Source organism: Lepus europaeus, chromosome 17, assembly GCF_033115175.1.
Source record: "Lepus europaeus isolate LE1 chromosome 17, mLepTim1.pri, whole genome shotgun sequence".
Classification (NCBI taxonomy): domain Eukaryota; kingdom Metazoa; phylum Chordata; class Mammalia; order Lagomorpha; family Leporidae; genus Lepus; species Lepus europaeus.
This window is the reverse complement of record NC_084843.1, coordinates 35,653,376-35,678,542: the sequence shown is the minus strand read 5'-3', so window position 1 is coordinate 35,678,542 and position 25,167 is coordinate 35,653,376. Positions and strand designations below refer to the sequence as shown.

The 25,167-nt window shown below is 47.0% G+C and overlaps 1 protein-coding gene across 2 annotated transcripts in view; it reads right to left on the bottom strand.

Annotated features, from left to right (window-relative positions):
* The window catches only part of MYOF (myoferlin), a 157,833-nt gene that overhangs the window by 118,706 nt on the left and 13,960 nt on the right, over positions 1–25,167 (bottom strand). For both annotated transcript variants that reach the window (XM_062214246.1, XM_062214245.1), the window contains exons 2-3: positions 15,194–15,249; positions 12,319–12,410 (exon numbers count right to left, since the gene is read on the bottom strand). In XM_062214246.1, the coding sequence (XP_062070230.1) occupies positions 12,319–12,410; positions 15,194–15,249 (148 nt within the window). The remainder of the gene's footprint in view (positions 1–12,318; positions 12,411–15,193; positions 15,250–25,167) is intronic.

Genomic DNA, 25,167 nt, shown 5'->3' with positions numbered 1-25,167 from the left:
TCACTGGAGGAGGATTACTGGAAACTCCTTCACGAAGGAAAGATACGTTGGAGGCAGGAAAATAAACCACATGCAGCACTGTTCCAGCCTCTGCAGCCAGCAGCAGCCTCCAGTTCCCCTCCCCCAAGGGGAATGGCAAGTCCAAGTAGGAGGCCTCAAACTGGCTTCCCAGCTGCACCCAGGTCCCAAGGGGAAAATCTGGGAAGACCATGACTCCCAGCTGGCTAAGCCCTGCCATTTGAAGGAGGCTGGGCCCCTATTCTCCTTCCCCACATGCCTTCCTCCCCGGGCCAGGATCCATGAAGATCCTCTGGGTCTCTAGCCTGAAGGTGAGAGCCAGCCCTCACTGTGAGCCACGCTTAGGCATGGGGGTTCGGGAGGCAGCTGACAAAGAGTCTCTCTGCTTGGCCAAACTTCAGCTCCTGAACGGTTTTCCCAGGCTCATCTATGCACTTCCTTGTGAAATCCAGTTTTAGCACAGAACCCTGCTAAGTCAGTTCAGTAAGAGTCCCCGACCTTTGACATCTGCTCACCCTCCATAACTGCCCTGGCTGGTTGCTCATCCTCTACCATCCCTCAGGTGAGGTCTGATCACCTGGCCTGTCTTCAGCAAGAATCCTGTTAGGTTGGTTTAACCAGAACACCCCCAACCCTGGCCCCTGCCACTTCCTCTAAGTAATTTTCCATCCACGTACTCCCACTCCATCCCTTGCTGTAAATTCCCACTTGATCCCAATCCCCCTCACTAGTGCAAGGCTATGGTGTTGCGGTCCCTGTCTATACCGCAAAGGCCTCTAACAGCCTTCTAACCAGGCTTTAGCCGGGGCCATTGAGTGAAGTGTCTCCCTTGGCATGGCTGAGGAAGCAGATCACATTTCAGGCAGCCCTTGCTAAGGCCAACCCCCCACAAGAACACCTCCTGGGGTCTCCCATCCACTTGCACCCACTCATCCTGGCTGGGCCTCTGGATTATCTGCCCAGACATTTTTCAGGGGATGCTTCCCCAGAGGACTCTGCAGCAGAACCACAAGGGTGTTTGCAGATTCTCAGGACCCTGAGTCAGACCTCAGAGGGGTCTTAAACCCAGGAAGTCTGAGAAACAATGGTCTGAACCAGTGACGCTCAGAGGGAGCCTGAGGAAGGTGAAGTGGGGGCAGGGCTGGGGGTGGGGGAGCTGCTGGCCAAGCAGACTCTGAGGAGAGGGGAGCAGGTGCAGATGGAAGAGCATTCACTACGATAAGGCAGGTGCACATCTGAGAAACAGGCGTGGAAATCCAAAGACTGAACCAAACAGACTGGAGCGAAAAAAACACCATTTTGCAGGCCTAGTAACCTGTGCCCTTCCTGCGGCTTCCCCTCCCCTATTGCATACCAGGACTGTCAGAAAACATTGAGGCCTTTTGTCCTGTTCATCCAAAGGGATGTGTTGTTTTTTAATTTTTTTTTTTTAATTAGAAACGCCGGTCCTGAACAGTGGTTCCCAAACCTGGCTGTGTCCAAGCTGCCCCTGCACTGTTAACAAACTCCTTGACCGCTGACCTTGGACTTACAGCCCCAGTCTGAAGTTCACAGCAGGCTTTGCCCGATGCTCAAAGTTACTCTTTCTCAGCAGCTCCTTTCCCAGAGGCTGTCTCCTGACACCTGGGGAAGGAGCACCAGCCCAGGTTTTCTCACCAAAAGCCCTCCTGGCCGGGGAGGCCTGGGGACCTGAGCCAGTTACTCCGGGGCTGCAGGGAGTCAGCTACCTCACTCACTGGCTCACTCTATTGATTATACATGTGCTTGAACCTTAGCAGGTAGTTAGAGTGCCTGGCATGGTGGTGAGGTAGGAAGACATGACTAATTTGGACTTGTATTACATACAGGCTGTGTAGGGGTTAATTTCGCTGAGCCTCTGTTTTCTCATCTGTAAATGGGAGGTAAGGACAGCTCCTACCTAGCGGTATTATTACAGGGATCAAAAGGATAATGTGGCACATGATTTACTGTCACCTGGTATTATTATTTTGGACACCAATCTAGAAAAATGCTTAGAAAAAAAAAATCTGAGGATGGATTCCAGCCAGTACTGGCAGGAAGTGCTGATCTGAACCCACCCCCAGCCTAAATCATAGGAAAGTGGATGCACGGGCCTAGGTAAGGAGGCGTGAATGAACGCAAGAGAACCCTTTGTCAATATCCACATCCATTTCTATCCACTTCCATTGCACATCACCCTGTGTATTTTTTTTTTAATTCCAAAGGCAGACAGAGATCTCCCATCTGCTGATCCACTCCCTAAATGCCTGCAACAACCAGGGCTGGGCCAGGCCAAAGTCAGGAGGAACCTGGAATTCCATCAGGTCTCCCGCATGGGTAGCAGGGACCCAAGTACAGGAGCCATCACCTACTGCCTCCCAGGTTGTGCAGGAAGCTGAAGTTGGCAGTGAATTGGGACTCAAACCCAGGCACTCCCACAGGACATGTGGGCCTCCGAAATGCTATCCTAGTCACTGTGCCAAATGGCTGTCCTTCCAACTGTTAGCAATCAGCCCTTTCTCCTACGGGTCAAATAGCCTCCACCCTATCTTCCAGGATATGTATAGCATGACTCCATTTATTTTCAGAATTAGACCACAGATAAACTTCAGTTGTGTCTGAATTCTTCTGAATTCTCCTAATATCCAAGTTTGTGGAATCTGAATGACGAGGTTTTTTTTTTTTGTTTTTTTTTTTAAGATTATTTATTTGAAAGATGGAGTGATGAGGGTAAGGGGAGGGGGTAGGGGAAAAGAGGGGGAAGGGAAAGGGGGGAGGGAGGGAGAGAGGGGGAAGGGAGAGGGGGAGGGGGAGGGGAGGGGTGGGGGGTGGGAGGGATAGGGAGGGAAGACAAAGAGGAAGAGGGAGGGAGGGATATCCCAAATCTGCTTGTTCATTCCCCAAATGCCTTTGATAGCCATGGCTGGACAAGGTCAAAGCCAGGAGCCTGGAAGTCCATCCGGGTCTTCCACATGGGAGGCAAAGGCCCAAATACTTGGTCCATTATCAGCTGCTTTTCCAAGCACATTAGCAGGGAGATGGACCAGAAGCAGAGCAGCCAGGACCAGATTAACCCTCAGATCTGGGATGTGGGCGTAAACCCACAGTGCCACAACGGGGGTCCCTGGATAACGTTTTTTTAAAGCCACAGGTTTCATTATAAAACAGTCACCTAAACAAATCCTTATACAAAAGCCCCACCTTAACCAGCACACACTCCCACCTCACCCTGCCATTGTCTGTTTCCCCTATTTTATTCTTCTTCCTGGTGCTCATCACCATCTGATACACTTTATGTGTATTTATTTGTTGATCATCAGATGAAAGGCACAGGAAACCTCCAGTGTGCAGACCCATATTCAACACATAGTAGGTATTGGTAAATACTTATGGAATGGCTAAGTTAACTGATACATCATTGCAGATTGTCCAATGACCTTGCAAACAGTTAAGAGCTTCCCCTAAGAGACTGTCTTTCAAAGGGCAGTGAAAAGATAATTAGGCTCTTATTAGGAAATCCTTTCTCTTTCAGCCTCTCTGGGTATCCTTCCCCAAGTGTGACTCACCCTCACTAACTCAAAGATCTTGAGGGATATCCCCAAGCCTGTGGTGCTGCCAGACAGTGCAGTTTGGCTTCCCCAGGATCCAGAAGATCCAGGCCATCTCTGATCTTGTCCTATTTTTGCTGCTGCTGAAAATACAGAACTAAGAAGGAATCCGAACTAAGAGTTCTGCTCCCTAGGAACATCTGCTTCTGGCTTTGTTTTCCACCAGGCCCGAGACGCTGCTCCAGTTAGGAGAGTCTGCCTCTGCCCCTGGGCTGCCCAACCCCCCCTCACCACTGCACCTGGGAAAAGAAGGGGACACCTCAAACCAATCCCACCATCAGGTATTCACCAGCAAGGTCAGAAAGGAGTCCCAGAACTAGTAGAAATAAAAGTGCTGAAAGCGTGAAGAGGAAGCCTCTGGTGTATGTAGAAATGAGAACGTTTTACAAGTGATACCACACACAGCTCCACCAAACTAGTCTCATTCCGCAACAGTCTTTCTATTCTGTTACTTACCAAACCTTTGCTCTGGGAATGAGCACATTTCACAACTTAAGCTTGTCCTTTTTCTGCTTAATTCTACAGGCTTCTGGGTACATGTGTATTATGGTATCCAATCACGTTCACACCCTGGTACCCTGGCTCTTAACCCTTACACACATGAGAGAGAGAGAGAGAGAGCGCGAGCGAGCAGACAAACTGGGAAGGTCTCAACTCTGCATAGGAGAAGTTTAACATACCTAGGTTTAAGTGCTTTCACTTGAAGGGCTGGATAACCTTAAGCAATTTGGTGAGCCTCTCTGTGTCACATTTTTCTCGACTATAAGCTGGGGCGGGGCTGGGGGAAGATTGACTTAGAGTCATGATAAAGATTAGGTGTGATTACATGTAGAATAGTTTTAGCACAATCCTTGGCAGGTGGTAAACCCACAAAACACATTTTCCTATTCTGTTGTTCATTGGGAAACTGAAGTCATTTTCCTTAATTATACCAAATTTGCCCTTATGTCTACAATGTATTGAGAAAGCATTACAGTCCCCATTATAAAGACAAAGAAACTTGCCAACTAGTGAAGTAGCAGAACCCAGATCCCAGCCAGCTCAGGATCAGACAGCTGGCCACTCGCCCACAGTCTTATATGAAAACTTGGAACTTTTTCCTCCTCGGTGTGTAATTGGGTTTTTATTATTTCTCTAGCCACAATGCAGCAAATGAGATGCCCTGCACAGTGATTTATATTCAGACACGGTTTCCAACTTTGCTCTGCATTGTGTGGGGCAGATACAACGGTGGTTTTACATGCACATGTACATACATGTGCAAGAGAAAAAGACTCCCAGAAATGCAAACTTAGAGATTATTATGGTCATTTTATCTCAGATATTGTAATTTTTATCTCTAGCAGTTCAGTGTGAATCTTTGTCATATCTTCCATGTCTACTTCATATGTTCAAGCATTCTTCTACCTTCTTGAATCTATGCAATTAAAATGTCTTTTTAAAAAAGATTTATTTGAAAGGCAGACTTTCAAAGAGGGAGAGACAAAGAAACACAGAGAGATCTTCTAGCCTCTGATTTACTTCCCAAATGGCCACAAAGGCCAGGTGTGGGCCAAGCTGAAGCCAAGAGCTTCATCTAGTTCTCCCACATGGGTGCAGGGTCCTCAGCACTTGGGCCATCTTCTGCTTTCCCAGGTGCATTAGCAGGGAGCAGGATCGGAAGTGGAAATGGAGCAACTAGGACTTGAACCAACATTCACATGGGACGCCGGCATCACTGGCTATGGCTTAACCCACTACACCAGCCCCCAAAATATCTTGTTGCTGTTCATGTCTACCCATATCATCAGTGCCATTCCTGGATCAATTTCTATTTTTTTTTTCTGCTTATTACTGAGGTAAGTTCCTTGTCCATGAAATACCAGTTTCTCCACTCTGGCTAGTGAGAACAAAAAATGTTCCCAGCCCAGCCCTGTGTGAGACCCAAGGGCTATATCCTTGGCCTCTTCCAGGTTGATTCTTTCCCCTGCATCAGAGAGTTTCCCTACAAGTCAGGGCCCAGCTGAAAATCCAAGGAGAACTTTCCACAAATCTCTACAGTGCTTTGTGTGTACTTGAGGGTGGAGGTGGGGATGTGGGGAGGGGCTATCTCCCTCTCCCTTGGTCTTCCTGATACCCTGGCACCTGCAGACTCCTGCCTGCCTCTTTCCAACTCTGGGGGACACCCACGGTCTGCAGACTGCAGCTGGGCACTGCTGTCCTGTGCAGCCTTGTCAAATATCTGACCATTACTGCCACATGTATTTTGCCTGGTGTTTTAGTCGTATCATGTGGGACAGTCAATCTGGTCCCTGTTATGTCATTGTAGCAGAACTGGAACTTCCAAATTATAATCTAACAGTGAGAATTCTCAGGTGTGGAGAGGTTAAACCACTTGCCCAAAGCCACCTTCTGCTAGTCAGTAAAACTGGGTATCCAACCAGCCCCTGTCTGGCTCCAGAATCCCCAGCTTTTAACCACTGAGCTCTCCTGCCTCCCAGTGAGCTCAGCCTTCGCTGCCAAACCTCCTTACAAAAGGACTGGAGCTTTGTGAGAGGCATCGCCCACCCTGTGTTCTGACCCCTTGCAATGTAAACTCATGCTGCATCCAGAAATCTGTTCCCCAGAGGTGAGGTGGGCAGATTCCACATAAACAACCCTATGACCAATGGGCCCATGTGACTGCGACAAGGTGCTTTGTGAACGTTAAATACCATGAGTGTAGTAGTAGCAGAAACTGCTCGTGTATTCATTCAACAAACCTATACTAAGAGCCTCCTATATGCCAGGCACTGTGCCAAGTGCTGATGTTAGAACATTGAACAAGACAGATGCGGAGCTGGCTGTCTGGCAGAGGGAGGATGAATGAACAGGTTGACGAGATAAGAACATTTCAGAGGGTGGTGAATGCTGAGCTGGATATAGCATACGGACAATCAACACGTACCCCGAGTGCGGGTGTAGAGCCCAACACTAACAGCCAAAGGCCCATGGGTACCCTCCGCCATGCCTGTCCTCTTGAGAGCTCCCTAACAAGGGCTCTGAAGCAAGCAAGCAGGGCTGAGTGATGACGAATGCTAAGCCCACGGATGAGATTGTGCACGCGTCGCAATTTGGGGGATAGAGCATTCCCTGGGGACTTAGCAGCAAATGCAAATACTCTCCTCAAAATCCCTCCCTTCTCCTGGGTGTGCACACAGCTATGCATATACACTCACACAGAGATCTGAAAACTTGTTATCTTTCACTCCTACGTGCCCAGGCTCCTGAAGATGGTCATTCTTTAGAAACTCAAGTGGAGTGACAGCAGCTCCCAGCCTTAATTCTCTGAGCCTCTGATCCCTGCACTTCTCAAGGTCATTGTGAAGATCAAATGAGATGAGATACAATCCCTGAACATCTCTTCTCCACAGTAAAATATGAACATAAGTCACTTAATGTCTAGAAGGATACCCACTTAAAATTTTAACCCAGATGAGCTTATTGAAATTAACACTCTGATGTTGAGAGTTCTTACATTATTTTTTCAAAATTAGGAAGAAAAAGTACTGCCATTTTAGCGAAGAGATAATCAGTCCTCCCATTTATAGGTAATCGGAGGTTTCCAGTTTAACATAAAAGTCACAAGTACATTCTGATACACACCAGCTGTGTGACTTGAGCAGGTTACTAAACTTCTCTGAAGGAAAATAAGACCTGGTGTATAGGCTGTCTGTGAGGATCAAGTGAGATAATGAATGGAAGGGCTGGGCACAGCCCATGGCACCTGCTGTGTTCTCACTGCTGCCCGTCTGCAATGGAGACTTCAATTTTCAGACTCCAGGCGAGTCCTTCCAGTCAGCTAAAGACACCATCTCAGGTCCTTCAGGTACCCATACCCAGTAGGCTCCTCCGGCTCTCCTCTCAGCCCCATTCACCCTGGAAAGGTGGCTGGATGACTGTAAAAGGAGGGAGATCAGCTTCTGCCCAGGACAGCTCAACAGCTCCCAGCAGGGGGTAGGACCTGCCAGCCAGCAGGGACTGTCCGGGGCCAGGCTGCCTTAAGGTACAGACAAACCGGGCCTCAGGCACTGCTTGCTAACAGGACCTGGGGCAGCAGAGTGACAGCATGCGTTTGCACAGCCAGTCTCCATGGCAACAGGCAAATCAACAGGAGGGACATTCCTTAAGCCGATTAAAACCCTCGGCCCTACCCTGTGTTTCCAGGTCAGGGAAGTGTGAGCCCCGAGGTGGCCCTAAAAGGCTAAATCCTTAGTAGAAAGGCTAAGAAGAAAATCTGGGGCCAGATTTGGACATATAGGTTATTTCCACATGGGTTTTAAATTCCTTGTTCTAAAATGTGCCAATAATTTGACCAAGGTCCATATGTTGTTTAGCTGGTAGAAACCAAGGCAAAGGTCATGGTTCCTGGCCAATGATGGGGGCACAGGCCATTTAGGATACAAGAGCTCAGGCGAGAGGTGTCACAGGAGAGAAGTTGGGGGATTCTTGTCTTCATGCAAGAAAGAATACAGGCGTGAGACAGAGCAAGGTAGCAAGGCTTTACTGGGGACAGCACAAGGTTTCCTCAGGCCTCCCTCACACACACGGGGTAATTTCTAGCTTCCTAACAGGAGGACACCGTCTTCACACACTGTTCACTACAAAACTGGCCCAGGGTCCAGGGCAAGACAGTAAACCACTCTGCCATGAAATCTGCAGGACTGAGAACTACTCTCTCAGTTACAACCCTTCCCCCAGTGATTTGCCACACAACCTACAATTCCCATTCTGTTCACTGGCTTGGGGAAGACACTGATGGCCTCAATCTAAATGGCATTGTTTCCGGGAAGGTAACACCGTTAGCTACTAGTAGCCACTGCTGCTACACTCGGATTGGTGTTTCAGGAAAGCACCTTGAAGCAGGGCCTTAAAAGATGAAGCCAGGTGGGGTGGGAAGCTGGGGGGTAGGAAGAACTGGCAAAGGGTGCAGGGTGTGGCTCAGAGGGCAGGCTGCAGTGGGCAGCTCAGTAGAACCCTGGACCACAAGGACACTGGGTGCCTGGGAAAAATCAAGGGGAGGAAGGTCAAGATCTAAAGAGCAGTGAAGAGCAGCTTCACATTTTGCCCAGAATTTACCTTTTTCTGTGAGGCCTACAGATTCTCTCATCATCATCACACTGCAGTAACCAGCTGCTCTCTGGTGTTTACCACCAGTGGACACCATAGCACCAAGTGCAACAGATCTCGGCAAGATGCACAGAGCTCTCCCCTTGACAAGAACTCTTATAACAGAGCTCCAATTTGTTCAGAATTAGAAAATGCCAGAGCTCAGACTGCTCATTGAAGCTATCTCCAGAAATGCACAAACATCTGGAGTGAGTGCCAGAGCGAGCCGAAGGGCTCAGAGTGTGTCCTCTCCTCACCACTGCTGTTAGCCAGAGCCCCAGTGTACAACAGGTGTAAAATAAATACTGTACAGCCTCCCAGTTTTTCTCCTGCTTCCTAACTAGTTCTTATATTCAGAGTCTACACAGCAAACCTGAATAACCCATCCAAACCTTAAGCTAGATCACACTCAAAATCCTGTAGTGGAGTCTCATTCCACCGCAGATAGACTCCAAAGCCCATGCCATGGCTCACAGAGCAGCGTGCGCCATGCCTTTGATGAGTTCATCTTCTTCCTCCCACCCTGTTCCCTTGTGTTCGCTGCTCCAACCTGGCAGTTTTCCCAATACTCCAAGTACATTCTTGCCTCAGGGCCTTTGCATCGACTCTTCTCTCTGCCTGGAATATTCTTTTCTCCCTGGAAAGCTGCATGACTTGTTCCTCTACTCTGTTTAGGTCTTGGCTCAGCTGTCGCCAGGTTACCACCTCATATTAAACTGGATCTCCCTGCAGCCCCTACCCGGGACTGCTCTCTCTCCTTTTACTTTATTTTCTTCATGTGTTGTAACAGTGTCCTCCTTAGCTCATAGTTCTTCATAGTACTGAAGTATATTTGTTTATTTTCTGTCTTTCCTTCAAGTACAAGTTTCCTCAAAAAGTCCATAGACAAGGTACATCCCCCGATTCACTACCCCAATGCCCAAAATGCCCAGGGAGATATGCCAGGCCAAAGCCAGGAGCAGGAACTCATTCTAAGTCTCCCAACTCATTGAGTCATTATTGCGGTCTCCCAGGGTCTGCATGAACAGGGAGCTGGAATCAGGAATTCAAGCCAGGAATTGAACCCAAGTACTTCAATATGGAATGTGATCGTCCAAACACACACCCCATACATTATCTTTTAATTTTATTTTCTATAAATTTTTTAAAAATTTGACAGAGTTATAGACAGAGAGACAGAAAGGTCTTCCTTCCATTGATTCACTCCCCAAATGGCCACTGCAGCCGGAGCTGTACCGATCCGAAGACAGGAGCCAGGAGCTTCTTCCAGGTCTCCCAAGTGGGTGCAGGGGCTCAAGCACTTGGGTCACCCTCCACGGCTCTCCTGGGCCACAGCAGAGAGCTGGACTGGAAGAGGAGCAACCAGGACTAGAACCCGGCGCCCATATGGGATGCCAGTGCCCAGGCGGAGGATTAACCAAGTGAGCCATGGTGCTGGCCCTTTCTATAAATGTTTTTAAATAGCCTTGTATATAACCTTCAGAAAAGCAAGGACTTGGGTTTGACTTGTGATGAGCGGTCCAAGGCTACCCCATCAGGCTCTATGACCATACTAAAATAGATGAGGTACAAAGTGATAAAGGCCTGAATCAGGCTGCTGGGTCTGGGCATAGGTTAAAAAAAAAAAAAAAATCCCACAACACAGACAACAGAAAGCCAGCCTAAGATGTGTGGATAGATAGAGTGAGATGCCAAAGGGAGCAGATCCAGAAAAGTCTGAAATTTTGGGATTTCTGAGCCAAGTGGTCTGAACCATCCTGTCCAATATGGTGGCTACCAGTCACATGTGGCTCCAGAGCACTTGAAATGTGGCTTTGTCTGAATTAACAGAGGCTCCAACTGTGAAACACATCCCATATTCAGAGTTAGTAGGAAAATAATGCATATAAAATATCTCATTTAAAAATACTAATTGTGTATTGAGATGACAACATTCTGATATATTGAATTAAATATATTACCACATTTTTGTCAATGTGAGTACTGGAATATTTCTAAATGCACATGTACCCTGCACTGTATTTTTATGAGAGAACTGGTCTAGAATACCAATACTGGTGTCATTTGCAGAAGAGAAAAGTCAAGAAGTGAAGGGATTATTGTTAGTAACACATTGGAGGTTATTATGAGGCTCTACTATCGGCTTCTCTAGAACTTTTAAGTTTGAAAAATAAACTGTCTTCTGGGAGTTGGGGTGGGAGATATGTAACAATCTTAAAATACAAACAGACAAACATAATCTTAAAAATCTAGACTGGTTTTAGCCCAAGGGAGTAAACCAGAACCTACCAGAACGTATTTATGCAGTTAAGAAAAAAATGTTTCTGTCCTAAAAGGCTTGGGTCAAGGGAGCACAGAGAAAATGATCTCAGGGTGAATGTGGCAGTGCCTATCAAAGCACTGGCCAGGGAGGAAACGTCTGTCCAGGTTCTTAGTCTGATGCCACCGAGCAAAGACCCCCACGGCTGAGGGTACCATGGCATCTTCTTTTCAAACCAAGCTACTCTTAACAGCACAAAGGGTATTGTTAAGCATTGTGCCAAGGCCATAAACCAAGACTGCCCAAGCACATCAGGAAATATGGTTGCCCTGCTTCAACTGTTCCATCCTAATTTATTGCTCTCACTGCAGCCTTCTGTTTATACCAAACATGCCTGGGCTAAGATAAGCATTTTCATAACAGACTAACAAAATCCACTGCTGGAATGCTTCTTAAAACTGAAGCAGGCATTAAATATCAGGCTCCCTCTAACCTCTTGTTAATTTAATAATTATCTTATGAAGAATAACATATTCCAATCAAGAATATGAGGATTCCCACTTGACATGACTTTTGGGAAAATTCATGGATCAGAAGATAGGAATGCCCTCCCACCAAGGGATTTCCATGGGGAAATAACAAGTAGGAGTTCCGGTTTTGAGCACTACTGTCTTGTGGCCATGGTTGTCAGTTTTCACTAGTAACCTAAGCCCAGGTTCTGAGTCTGTGGTCCAAGTGGAGGCCTGGGAGGTTTCCTGAGGTTATTTTGTTTGCCGGGGACTGTTTAGGAAGCCCCCAACCTTGCTCAAAGGACCTCAGGGTCACCATGTGCATCACCATCACCTTCCCTGCTTGAAACTGAAGCAGCAGTAAAACCAGGAGTCTGGATTAGGTCTGGTGGGTTTAAAAGGTGAAGGAGACATTAAAATGGAAGGGGGCCGGAAGATGAACTCGAATGAGGTGTGTGAATCACATGTAATCAGAAGAAATTATTTGGGTTGTGTCCAATATAGCTACCGTCCAGATTTTAAAACAACAACAACAACAACCTGCAAGGTTGAACGTGACTCTGTGCGGTTAACAGAGGAATAGACTAGTGGAGGTTTGGTGTTTGCAGCCTCTTTGGAATACTGTCGTCACTGCTGCGACTGATAGAACCCTACCAGAAACTGGCTCAGAAGGGAGAGGGCATGGAATTAAAGCACAATTATATTGCAAGTATTATGAGGCAAACAATCTGTTTCTTCAACAAAATAAACAGTAAGAAAGTATTCAAAATGAGAAAAACAGTTAAAAGCCACTTACTTATTTTGTCCAATTGTCTCAAAGTCTTTCACAACGATTCCCAGGGATGATGCAAAGTCTAGCGGTATACCCCTCAAGTCAAACTCCAGAATCTGTTCACGGAAAGATTAAGCAAGTAAAAAAGATCAGGCAAAGGGCTAAGATGCACTGATACTGCGTGTCAGGTCAGAATTTTCACTACTGACTTAATTCCGTAGACAAATGATTAATTTCTGAGCCTGCAGGCAGCTGAGGGTTGTAGAAAAAAGCAAACCTGACTTAGACCCAGAGAACCTGTGGGCAGCTCCTGGATTCCCTTTTTCTGGGTTTTGTGGCTTTAGACAAGCCACTAACCCCTTGCCTCATAGCCAGAGATCTGGGCTTGACATCTACCATAATTACTGCAAGAATAAAATTATATGTATATGTGAAATACAATGGTTATTTTGATATGATTTGCTTTTAGTCATACTGCTATCAAATGAAGATGAACAATCTGAGAAAACATCTTCTAAAATGCAGAAACTCCTTACTTTCAGTCCCACAGTCAGTTCTAGAGACAGCGACTAGAGACTCGGAGCCTGTTCCGAGTCTCATTTTAATTCAACAAATTGCTTCCCAATCAGCATAGCACCACTGATGACTTTGATTGATTAGACAATAAATGAACCAAATAAATCAAATGATGAATTGGTCTCGCTAGTAGTGGGTTTAGAATGGGAGAAAAAATGTCTCAAAGCTCATATCATAGCACAGCCACCAAGTCCAATGCATCTGGGGCTAGCATTTCATTTGGGTTTGGTTTCAGTTATAAAACTGCAATTGGGACATTTACTTGACAAATATTTGCAATCTGAGAAAACAAACCATGTGGGGAGCAAAGTGGAAAAAGATGGATGATGCCCTGTTGAAGTCATGCCAGCTCACATGACAACACACGTCTCTGCCATCAGCCACATGGACTGGTCTCAAACACTGAGACATGTTAGGATGATTCAAAACCTGAGGCAATAAACACATCGAATATATTTTTTCATCTCTTGTTCCTGGAGGTCTGTGTCAGGTTCCAGAAGTCCATAGGGACCAAGCTAACAGGCCTCTTGTTCTCACCGGAGCTTGTCATCCAGTTGGTTATGTTTGGGGTTCTGGTGAAATTTCAGAGCAGGGGAGTTCCCTGTCAACCACATGAGACCAGCAGGGCTTTCCAGAAAGCCACCAAGAAGCTTTCCATCTCACCTCCTTCTATGATGAGATTTGCTTTTATCTGACAGCCATAGTGACATCAATTGGGAGAGGAAGGAACTCGCAGTGGGTGGAGGGGAAGCCTTCCTAACTGGTGACTCAGTGAAAATAACAAAGACATTTATTTCTGCTCCGCTCCAGTGATGTTTGATCATCAACTTTTAAAAAAAAATTAAGAATGGGAAAATCCTACTTAGTGGGAAGAATGAAAGTTCTCACATATTCATGAAAATATTAAGCACAAAACCACAAAACCACTTATAAAATATAAAGTTGGAGCCGGCACTGTGGCGTAGTGGCAGTACTGGCATCCTATATGGATACTGGTTTGAGTCCCGGCTGCTCCACTTCCAATCCAGCTCCCTGCTACAGCCTGAGAAAGCAGTAGAAGATGGCCCAAGTCCTTGGGCCCCTGAACCCATGTGGAAGACCCGGAAGAAGCTCCTGGCTCCTGGCTCCGGATTGAACAGCTCTGGCCGTTGCGGCCAAATGGGGAGTGAACCAGCGGATGGAAGACCTCTGCCTCTCTTTTCTATGTGTAACTCTGACTTTCAAATAAATAAATAGAATCTTAAAAAATATATAAATTCAACAGTTGAAGGGGGAAGAAAATAAGTTATACTACATTCCTTCAGAATATTATACAGTCATTAAAGATGCTTTTGAATTAAATGACATGAAAAATATGCTCAGGGTGAAAAAGAAAAATAGGATAGAAAATTGTATTCACTATGATACCAGCTTGTATTTCAGCAATTTTATCAAATATTCAATAAATATTTATAGATACACACAGATTCAACAGTTGTTGCTTCTAGGGAGTGGGACAAAGTTAATTTTTAAAATTATTTTAATTTCATTTGAAAGGCAGAGACACAGAAATAGAGATCTTCCACCGACTGGTTCTCTCTCCCAAATACCCACAACAGGCAGGATTGGGCCAGTCTGAAGTCAGAAGCCTGTAATTCAATCCAGGTCTCCCATGTAGGTGCAGGGACCCTACCACTCGAGCCATCACCTGTTGCTTCCCAGGGTGGATCAGCAGGAAGCTGCAATCTGGAGCAGAGTCGGCGCTTGAATCTGGGTATCCGACATGGGACGCAAGTGTCCTAAACAGCATCTTAACTGCTGCACCAAATGCCTGCTCCAAAGTTAATTTGTTAACGCTAACCTGGAGGTTTCAAAATTTCTACATGAAATGTGTATGACTTTTAGCAACATAAAAAACATAAGTTTCATAATTCAGCCAGGCCTACCAAGTATCATGTGATACAGTATTCACATGTAGATAGATTTTTCATCATGGAGCTTTTCTGCCGAGATCCTGAAGATGACCTAATCCGAATCCTTGCTCTGCAGATGTGCCCCAGATACGCAGCACACAGGGACCAAGGTCACACAGCAAGCTCACGGCTGTACCAGTGAACTCAATCCTCCTCACTCCTAGTCCAGGCTCCACTTCCTGCACAACTTCCTTACACATCATGGTCACCAGGTGACACAGAACTGCTCTGTTCGCTGGTAGGCACAAAGAGATAGGGTGGGAGTTGGAATGTAGTGATTCTCCTTCCAAAGGAGTTAATCCTTGACCTTAAGATGGAACAATGGATATAGCTTATCCATTAAAACAATGTTGAACAAACAATGAAGTTACCTCATTCCAGACAGGGTTGAGCTCATTATCAACTTTCTTTGTTTTCTTTTTCTCATCTGCAAATAACAAAAAGAAAAAGCTCTCAATTAGAAATAATTAGAGTGTGTATCAATTTTTATTCATTCAAAGAGCATTACCTAAGGGCCTCCTATGTGCCCACATTTCCCCCTTCATCTGCCTAGGACAGGAGCTACCTGAATCAGTTTTCCAAGAGGAATGACATTTCTTGGCCCAAAATGCTTTTCCCATCCCCTTGCCGACAAGGACATAAGGGATGGAGGATTCAAAATCCTGGAGAGGCTGTGACGCTTTGCCCTGCCCCCACCAACTCCTCCAAACCAAGGTTACCCAAGGCCTCTGTGTCTCTAGCTTGCTGCATCAAGACACTGACGAATCTCATTTCTGGGCTGCTGGGTTGCCATTTTATAGATGAGACTACTGAGGCTCAAAGAGGTAAGAAATGTGTCTGAGCTGACATGTGGCTGCGGTATCCTGGTAAGAGCTGTTTCAGCTGTGAAGCCCAGACACCATCATGGCTTAAATATTCAGCTGTATTCTTTCCCAGAGCCTCAGTACAAGGTAATTAATAGATGAACACTTTGTAGGATGAGTAGAGAACTGGGGATTCCCTTTACGCCAACCCACTTTTTTTTCTGGCAGACCCAATGCCTTTTTTCTTGGTATCTGAGCCCAGGTGATTCGTTTACTGAGATGAGTAAATTTAAATCCAGCTGGTGCTCACATTTTTTTTTTTTAAACAAGGACAAAAAGGCAGTTGGATCCCCAAATTCCTAAATTAAAATAAATAAATCCTGGCAGTATAGATGAATATTTCCATCTCCCTTTCCCATCTAGGGAAATTGGGAAGTGACAGAGCCCATTCAAATTCACCCACTTAGTTAGCAGCAGGGCAGGACTTGAACCCAGGCAAGTGGCCACACTGTCAAACACTCCTCAGCCACTGCTTGCCTTTGACTGCTGTGCAATGTAGGAGGCAGTGGGTTTTGTCCAGCTGAATGTCATATTGCTTTGACTCGCAGCACACAGCTGGCTGTGGGACTCACCACTTCATTCTTCTAAGACCTCAGCATTGCAAGACCATGAATCATGACCATCACGCTGCTAAGCATTAACTTTTCCACTTGACTAGGCTACTAACTTCCCTCTGGAAACTTCGACATGCCTGTTTTCATCAGCTCATGCTGGAACATACACTGGTTAAGTTTGATTTATTTGAGAGGTATAGAAGGAGAGAGAGACACAGACAGAATAGGAGCTCCCATCTGCTGGTTCACTCCCCCGCATGTCCCCAATGGCCAGAACTAAGCCAGGTAAAAGCCAGGAAGCAAAATCTCAATCTAGGTCTCCCAGATGGGTGGCAGGGCGATCTGCTGCCTCCCAAGGTGCATATCAGCACTCAAGAGAGAAGCTGGGACTCAAATTCAAGCATTCAAGGTCTAATATGGAATGCAGACATCCTAACTCATGGCTTAACTATGAGGCCAAAAACCTACGCTACTGGTCAGTTCTGACTGTGGTTTTTTTATGTGGTCTACATAGCCCCTTCTGGGTTTGATTCTGTTTCTTAAAAAAAAAAAAAATTAAGTAGACAGAGATAGGGCAAGAAATAGAATGCTTTCAATTGCAGGTTCACTTCCCAAATGGCTCCAGCGGCCAGGGCTTGGCTGAAATCAGGACCTGGGAACTCTATTCAGGTCTCCCACATGGGTAGCAGGAAACCAATTACTTGAGCCATCACCACTGCCTCCCAGGGTCTGCATTAGCAGGAAGCTAGAACCGTGCATTGAGTCCAGGTTCTCTGGTGTGGGATGTGAGCATTCACACAGTGGCATCTTAGACTCCAGACCAAGTGCCCACCTTGGATCTGATTGTGAGGTCACCCAGAAGCTTTTAAATTCTCGCGGCCCCCCCCCCCCATATTTCCGTACCGACTCCCCTCACCTGACAAACTCAGTCTTCCTGTCTGGTTACAGTCTAGCAAGAAGCCTTATTGTAATCTGTGTGCTTCATCCTCATCCTGGAGTTCTCCCCAGTAAGAGTCAGAATAACGGGAACAACGACGGGCCACCTCAGGCAAGGGACCCCACAATCCATTCAATGACTTTTTTCACAGATATTAGTCAACTCTTTTATTCTTCTAGCCAACAAATCTATGTGAAACACCACTGAGACAGGTACAAAAATACCCAAGGCACGGTTCTGGCCCCTGGCAGTCTCTGGGGAGGTCGATGTGGCCACAGGTGATGGATACAGAAAGGACATGCAGTTGCTATCAGAGAGGTACAGAGGGCCAAGCAAGAGCAGCGGAGAAAGGGGCTCCAGGTTGTGTGCCCCGGATGAGGCCTCGGAGAGGAAGCAGAGACCGAGTTGGGGGTGGAAGGACAAGGATGCGTTGAAAATGTAAAGCTAGGAGACAAGTTCATGCCAGGCAGAGGCAGTAGAACGGGTGGGTCAACCTTGAAGGAGGGGAGAACCCCTCATGTCAGGGACTCTGTGAAGGCAAATTGACCGGAAGTGTGGAAGGCAGTAGCGGGCCACTGAGCTGCATGGCCAGGTTAGGGTCACACTGTGTGGCCTTGAATACCAGGCAAGGCTCCATTTGGTTGATACAAACCCTTAAGAGAAGAGGGTATTAGAAACCAGACTCAATCACTTCAAGTTCATAATCCAATGAGAAAAGTTTCCTAGAAACTCTTCAGATGACATACATGTTCTGGAACACATGATTCAGTTGGGTTTGGAAAATAAAGGTGGGGTAGGCGGAGGCATCCAAGCAGATGCCTGCTGACCACAGAGCCAGGAGGGCTTGTCAAGCGGAACGTCCTGCAGCGCTGGACATGGGCCAGTGAGGTCAGTGCCAACAGTACTACCCTCTAGGGTGTGCTCCCTGTGGACCAGGCACTGCTAAGCCCTTTGCTTCCATCTTTCCATTTAATACTCACAGCAAGCGTTATCAGACAGGCACTGTTATTATGTGCAGTTTACAGATAAGCAAAGAGAGCTCTGAATGATTGGCAACTTGGCCGAGATCGTAGAGCTAGGAAGAAACCCTCTAACCAGGTCTAGTCTGACTCCTATGCCCATGCATTGGACCACTGCAGTCTCCTATCTGCCTATAGGGAACAACGAAGGAACTGGCATTAGCACCGGTCCTGGAGAACTCCAGTGCAATCCCTTCCAAGACGGAGGCTCTGATTTTTGTCAAAATGTGTATACACGGCATTTTATTGAAAGCATCTTCTCACATAGAAACAGCCCCAAACAAAAAAGATCATCCCTTCCTTATCAGCAGGCACAGCACATATTTATGTTATTCAATTACTGAAGACGGTCTTAAAAAACAAAAAGTCAAAGTTGCAGGTGATGAACATGAGATGAGATTAGGAAACTCCCTCCCTCTAGTCCACATCCCCTCCCACATCCTCACCCCAGCTCCCCCTTCTAATTTTATTCAGATGCTTGATTTTTTCGCCCCTATGGAAAGGGAGTAGACCAATCCAGAGCATAATACCTGACTCAACCACACAGCCCTCTCTGGAGCATGACTCAAGGCACTCTTCAGGACATTTCCTGTTTTCTGATTAGTTCTGCCTGCCTCTTGCTCCATGCTGTGAAGGTCACCGCCACAGTAATTAACCTGAGTGCCAGTCCCGGAACACAGTTTCCCAAGAACCGAGCTGCTCCCCTTGCCAAGCTGTCACACCCTCTCTCTCATACTCAGCCATTTCCTTTGCTGGGCACCTACCACCCAGTGTGTCAAATTCTTACTGAAAAGGCTCGAAAAATCCTGGGTCCCGAACGTGGGCTTACGACACTTGTGCTCAGTGGTCAGGTGTGGTGGTTAATTTCATGTGCCAACTTGGCTAGGCTATGGGGCCTGGTTGGTTGGCCAAACCCTAGTCTAAATGCTGCTGTGATGATATTTTTCAGACGTGATTAACATTCACAGTCGATTCCTTTAAGTAGATTTACCCTCCATATTGTGGAGAGGGCCTCAATTAACTGAAGGCCTGAAGAGCAAAAACAGAGGTGTCCTGGAGGAGGTATTCTGCCTTGAGACTAGACTAGAAGCTGTACCTGAGCAGCCAGCCTGTGGCCTCACAGATTTCAGACTCAGGACTACCTGAATTTCCAGTCCCCTAGAAATCTACACGTGCCAGGCCCCACAATCACATGAGCCAATTCCTTAAAATCTCAATCTCTACACACACACATGGTCCCTCCCTTACAATGATGCAACTGATGAATTTTCGGCTTCACCATGGCATGAAAACCACACACACACACACACACACACAAGTGCTACACTGTGAATTCTGACCTTTTCTCAGGCTAGCGATGTGCAGTCGAGCACCCACTCGAGGTGCTGGGTGGCGGCTGGGGCTGCAGCTCCCGATCAGCTGAGCGATCACGAGGGGGAAGATAAACCCACGCACTCCAGGTGAGGTGGATTAGATGCAGTTTTGACTTAAGGTGTTTTCAACATCTTTTCATTTAATCCTCCCAGCAAGCCTGTGAGGTAGGTGCTGTTATTATCTCCAGTTTGCAGATAAGCAGAGAGCTCAGAATGATTGGGTAACGTTCCCAAAATCACAGAGCTGGGACGACGCCCTCTAACCAAGCCCTCATGAGGGGCTGATCTGGACATAACTCTGCTGTAGGTCAAAAAGCATCTGTGTGCGTGCACACACACACACACACACCATGGGTTCTGCTTCTCTGAGAGCCTGGCTACTGCAACCAACGCATGGAAGTAACAGCCCCCACAGGGGTGACGTCCCTGGAAGACTCCCCCGTGACACACGTCTTCCTGATGCAGGGAAGATGGCAGGTGTCGGCCCGGAACAGCCCCCACAGGGGTGACGTCCCTGGAAGACTCCCCCGTGACACACATCTTCCTGATGCAGGGAAGATGCCAGGTGTCGGCCGGCTCGTCTCACTGGCCTTTCAAATCAGTGAGGCCGCCACGACTTTCAGCTGTTATCACCAGGGAAGGCACGTGGCTCCACCCCCAAGCTCATGCTCCTCAGGTGTAAACTGGTGATGTGGGACAAGATCATCTCTAAGCTTTCCTCCAAGTCTGGGGGGACATGAACTCGATGAAGTGGCCCCAAGTCCTGAGCAGCTGCAACCTCTATCTTCCTGAAATGGCTCCAGGAGAAGTGGGGGTGCTGTTGACAAGGCCTCCCTAAGGAACTCAGCTCTTTGGTAGCCAATGCAGATCATCAGGCATGAAACCTGACCCCCCATCCAGGAGTTCTACATCATCCTCTCTGGGTCCCCAGACCCGGTCCCTTTCTTCTGAGAAATGAACAGCACATGCAAATATAGCCATGTCTTTTACAACACATCATGGACTCCCTGAAGCTCATCTATACCTAGCTAACAGCTCCCAAGTGCTCTGAACCCACCGTGTCTAGTGCTTTCCATGATTCTCTGATTTAATCTCCACAACCACTCTAAGAGGTCAGTTCTGTTATGATCATCCCTAGTGACGAAGGAGGAAACCCAAACACGAAGAGGGTGAGTAACTTACCAGAAGTCACACAGCTAGCCAGGGAGGGAGCTGGGATTCAAACCCCTGTTTCTAAAGTTGTAAGATTAAGACCACACAGTCACTCCTTGAAGGCTGGGACTCTGTTTTATAACATAGTTAGCCTCTCTCCCCACCCCACACACCCCAGTGCTGACTACATAGTAATTTCTCTGCAATTTGAGTGCATTGGACTTCATAAATTCACACTATGGGGTCAGGGGCTGGGAGGATTTGAATGGGGAAATGGATACCAAGTGCTCAGCATGGGGCCTGGCACACAGCACCCATGAAGCAAACTTGACCTGTTGGAATATTCTTATTGGGACACCAGGGCAGCCCCTCTTGCATTCTCCAGGGGGTTCCCAGGCTCTACAGCCCCAGGGGGCAGGGGAGGAAATGACCCTGTGGCTCAGTTCCAGACCCCTGAGGCCCACCTGGGCAGCTTTTCCCCGGCAGCAGTCAGCTCGGCAGCACCAGGACCTGGCCATTTCCACAGTATGGCAACCAGGGGATGGAGGAGGCTTTGGGAAGGGCCAGTAGGACACCCCTCAGCCCTCAAGACTTGAGAAGACCCAAAGGGCCCAGAGAGCGATGTGGACCATCTGGTAGACCTCTCTACAGGAAGAATCTCTGGCAATCTGCTTCCCAACCCTGGCTGCTCCGATGTTCCAGGAAGATGTTGCTGTGAACAAGTTCCAGGACAAAGGCATTTTGGTCCAGTGGCAACTGTGATACCAAGCAAGACTGTTTAGTGCATGCTTGAAACTGTTGCTGACATCACAGAAAAATGGCAACCCTAGGAGAAAAACGCAGGCCATGCTACTGCTCCCCTTTCTGTGCCTACTGCCCCACTGGCCTCGGGAGATGCCCTTTCAGCCATGTAAATCCTTGAATCAAAACCAGTTCCTCCAGGGGAACTCTAGAGAAGCGAAGTCCATTTGAATGACTCATGCAGAATCCATTCTCTAAAACCAGTTCTAGGGGGGGGTGGGTGTGTTTGAGCTCTTAAAACTGCCAGTCCACTCTGCCTGTCCAAAAAAAAAAAAAAACAAACACTGCCAGGACTGCAGGTGGTGAGAGCCTAGGTGGACCAGGCACCTGCACTGGCTCTATTGGTGTTGATTTTGTGTGATACCATCCACTCTGTGTTGGACATTTATTTATTTATTTTTTGGAAGACAGAGTTCTCTAACCATGTGGTTCACTCTCCAAATGCAACAGCTGGGGCTAAGTCAAGCTGAAGCCAGGATCTAAAACTCAATCCAAGTCTCCCCTACAAATGGCAGGGACCCGACTACCATCACCTGCTGCTTCCCAGGGTGTGCATGAGCAGGAAGCTGGAATCAGAAGCAGAGCCAGCATTCCATTCCAGGCACCGTGTTAAGGAATGCAGGCATCCCAGGTGGCATCTTAACTGCAGCACTTAAATGCCCACACCTATTCTGGGCACTATCAACACACCCACACCTAACCCTTGCAAGGGAAGTATGAGTATGCCCAATTTATGGATGAGTAAACTGAGGTGCAGTGACGTTAACTGACTTGCCTGACATCACAGAGCTAGTAAATTGCAGAGTCAAACTGCAAGCCCAGGTTTGCTTCATCTCCAGATCTGTGCTCTAACAGCTGTTGCACGCTAAGGGTGAGTGTAAGTGACTGCTTTTACAGCCCTTACCAGGGGTGTGGCCATGGGCTGCTTACTCCAACTCTGCAGCTGCATTTCTTCATTGGTAAAAATTGGTATCTAGGCGTGCGCTCTGTGGCACAGCAGAGTAAGCTGCCACCTGGGACACCTGGATCCCATATTGCAATGCTGGATTGTTTCTGATCCAGCTTCCTGCTAGTGCACCTGGGAGGCAGCAAAAGGTGGCCCAAGTGTTTGGGTCCCTGTCACCCATGTGGGAGACCCAGAGGAGTTCCTGCTACCTGGCTTTGACCTGGCCTAGCACTGGCTATTCAGGCATCTGAGGAACGAACCAGCACATGGAATAATTCTCTCTCTCTCTCTCTCTCTCCCATCTCCCTATTTTTCAAATCAATCAATCTTTTAAAAAATTGATATCTAATGTCCAGAACTAATAGCTACCATATATGGGGCTTACAATCTGTCAGGCACTCTTCCATGGGCTTTGTGGACATTATGTTGTTATTTACTATTGTTATTTCGAGATACAATAAAGTGAAAACTTACCTAGGGTCACTTGTTAGTGAGAAACGAAGCCAGAATTTGAATATATGGATTGTGGCTCCTAAGTTTCTTAACCTCTCCGGCTTCTGACCATCTGTTTCTGAGACATGATTTGCTAGAAAATGAATTAAAGCTGTTACTTGGCAAATTTCCTCGAACTCAGCTGAGGAGATTGGGTCTAAAGAGCCTCTCAATTGTTCATTCAAATGGGATGAGAAAGCACACCTGGCAGGATTGCAGCCAAACTCAAGAAATCACAGAAGTGCCCAGACCACAGGGCACATTACTAGATGTTGGGTTAAAATCAGAATCATCAGCTGTTTCCATCAGACAAGCATTAAGAGATCCAGGCCTCTGGCCTCTCTGTCTCTAAGAAATGGTATCAAGAGAACATAAAGTTCAGTAGTCATATAAAAAAACCTTGACCATAGAAGCAAAGCACTAGGGCCAGGATTGGTGGTGCAGTAGGTTAGGCTGTCGCCAGGAACACCGGCATCCCATATGGGAGATCCAGCTGCTCTGCTTCTGGTCTAGCTGCCTGTTAATGCACCTGGAAAAGCACCTGGCAAGTACCTGGGCCCTTGCCACCCACGTGGGAGGCCAGGATGGAGTTCCAGGCTCCTGGCTTTGGCCTGGCCCAAATCTGGCTGTTGTGACTATTTGGGGAGTGAACCAGTGGATGGAAGATCTTTCTCTCTGTCTCTTCTCTTTCTGTTGCCCTGTCTTTCCAATAAATAAATAAAATAAATAAGTAAATCTTAAAAAAAAGCAGCAAGTCAGATTCTTATAATTAGATGCTTTTCCTTATAGGAAAATTCCAGATGAATTTCCTCTCCCCTCATGCCCTAGTGTCCCACAGTTAATGGTCTTTTAAGTGGAATTTCTGTTATTGTCTGCTGTTTTAGTCCACTCTCCACAGCCATCCTCTTTTGTTTAAAAAAATTATTTATTTATTTATTTAAGAGGCAAAGGCAGAGAGAGAGCTGCCATCCTCTTGTTTGCTCCCCAAATAGTTACATTGGCCTGGACTGGGCTGGAAGCCAGGAGCTAGGAACTCTATCCAGGTTTCCCACACGGGTGACAGAAACTCAGTTACCTGAGCTGTGACCACTGCTTTCTAGGGTCTCCATTTGCAGGGAGCTGAAGTCAGGAGTCAGATGTGATTATCTTAACAGGTGTCTCAGCTGCTAGGCCAAATGCCCACCCCTCTACCCTTCTCCTTACGCTGCAAATGGCTTTGACTCTGGGCTCCTTAGCAAGTTCAGTTGGTTGTTTGCTGCAGCTCTGAGGAAAATCTGCAAATCCATAGTATTTGTGTGCTGTTGTTTGTCAGTGGAGCCTGGGACAGGGACGGAGGGTAAAGTTAAAGCAAGAGAGATGCCAAGCACAAAGAAAACCACTGCACCTGCAGGGGGTGGAAAAGTGCACGCAACTAGGAGTGCCAAGAACCAGGTTCTATTTCTCCCCTGCCTCTTCCTGACTACACAGCTTTGGCCTTCCTCCATCTTTCTGAATCTCAATATCCTCATCTACAAAATGGGTATGCACAGCCACCTTTCATGCCTCCTAGTGTTGTGAAGAACAAATAAGACAGGACAGAATTTGCCCAAGGGATGCAGAGTAGGACATTGTCAGCCATGCGGGATCTAGGCCCTGAGCCCATGTGCTGGCCACAGGGTGAGCTAAAGCCAGACGAGGCCAAGACCAAGCACTCAGCACTGCTTAAGGGATAACAGGGGTGGCACAGGCTCCACAGTGGGCAGGGTTTATGTCCCAGCTCTGTCCCAGCTCTGCTGTGGGACCTTCATCAAGGCATTTAACCCACCTTATGCAAGACTCAGTTTCTTTGTCTCTAAAATGACTTCCCTCCTCCCTCCTCCTCTTTCTGCTCTCTCTCTGATGAGGAAACGAATAAATTAAAATTAAACAAGTAAATATATGTGAAGCATTTAGCACAGTGTTAAACAGCTAGTAAGCTGTTTTTTCCTTCTCGTTTATGAGCTATGCTATTGGGATGAAAAAGATGATGAGGGTACAAACCTAGAAGGGAGGCAAAATAAAGTACAGCTTCACCCTGCCAGGCAAACATGTGAGTTTTAATAGTTTACATACAGTAAGTTAGGGCTTTAGCCTCCACTAGTAAAATGGCTGCACTTGCTTATCAGGGGAACTGATTCACAGCTAAGCTATGTCACCTCTGAGCCGCTGAATCACACATAAAGGCTTTCT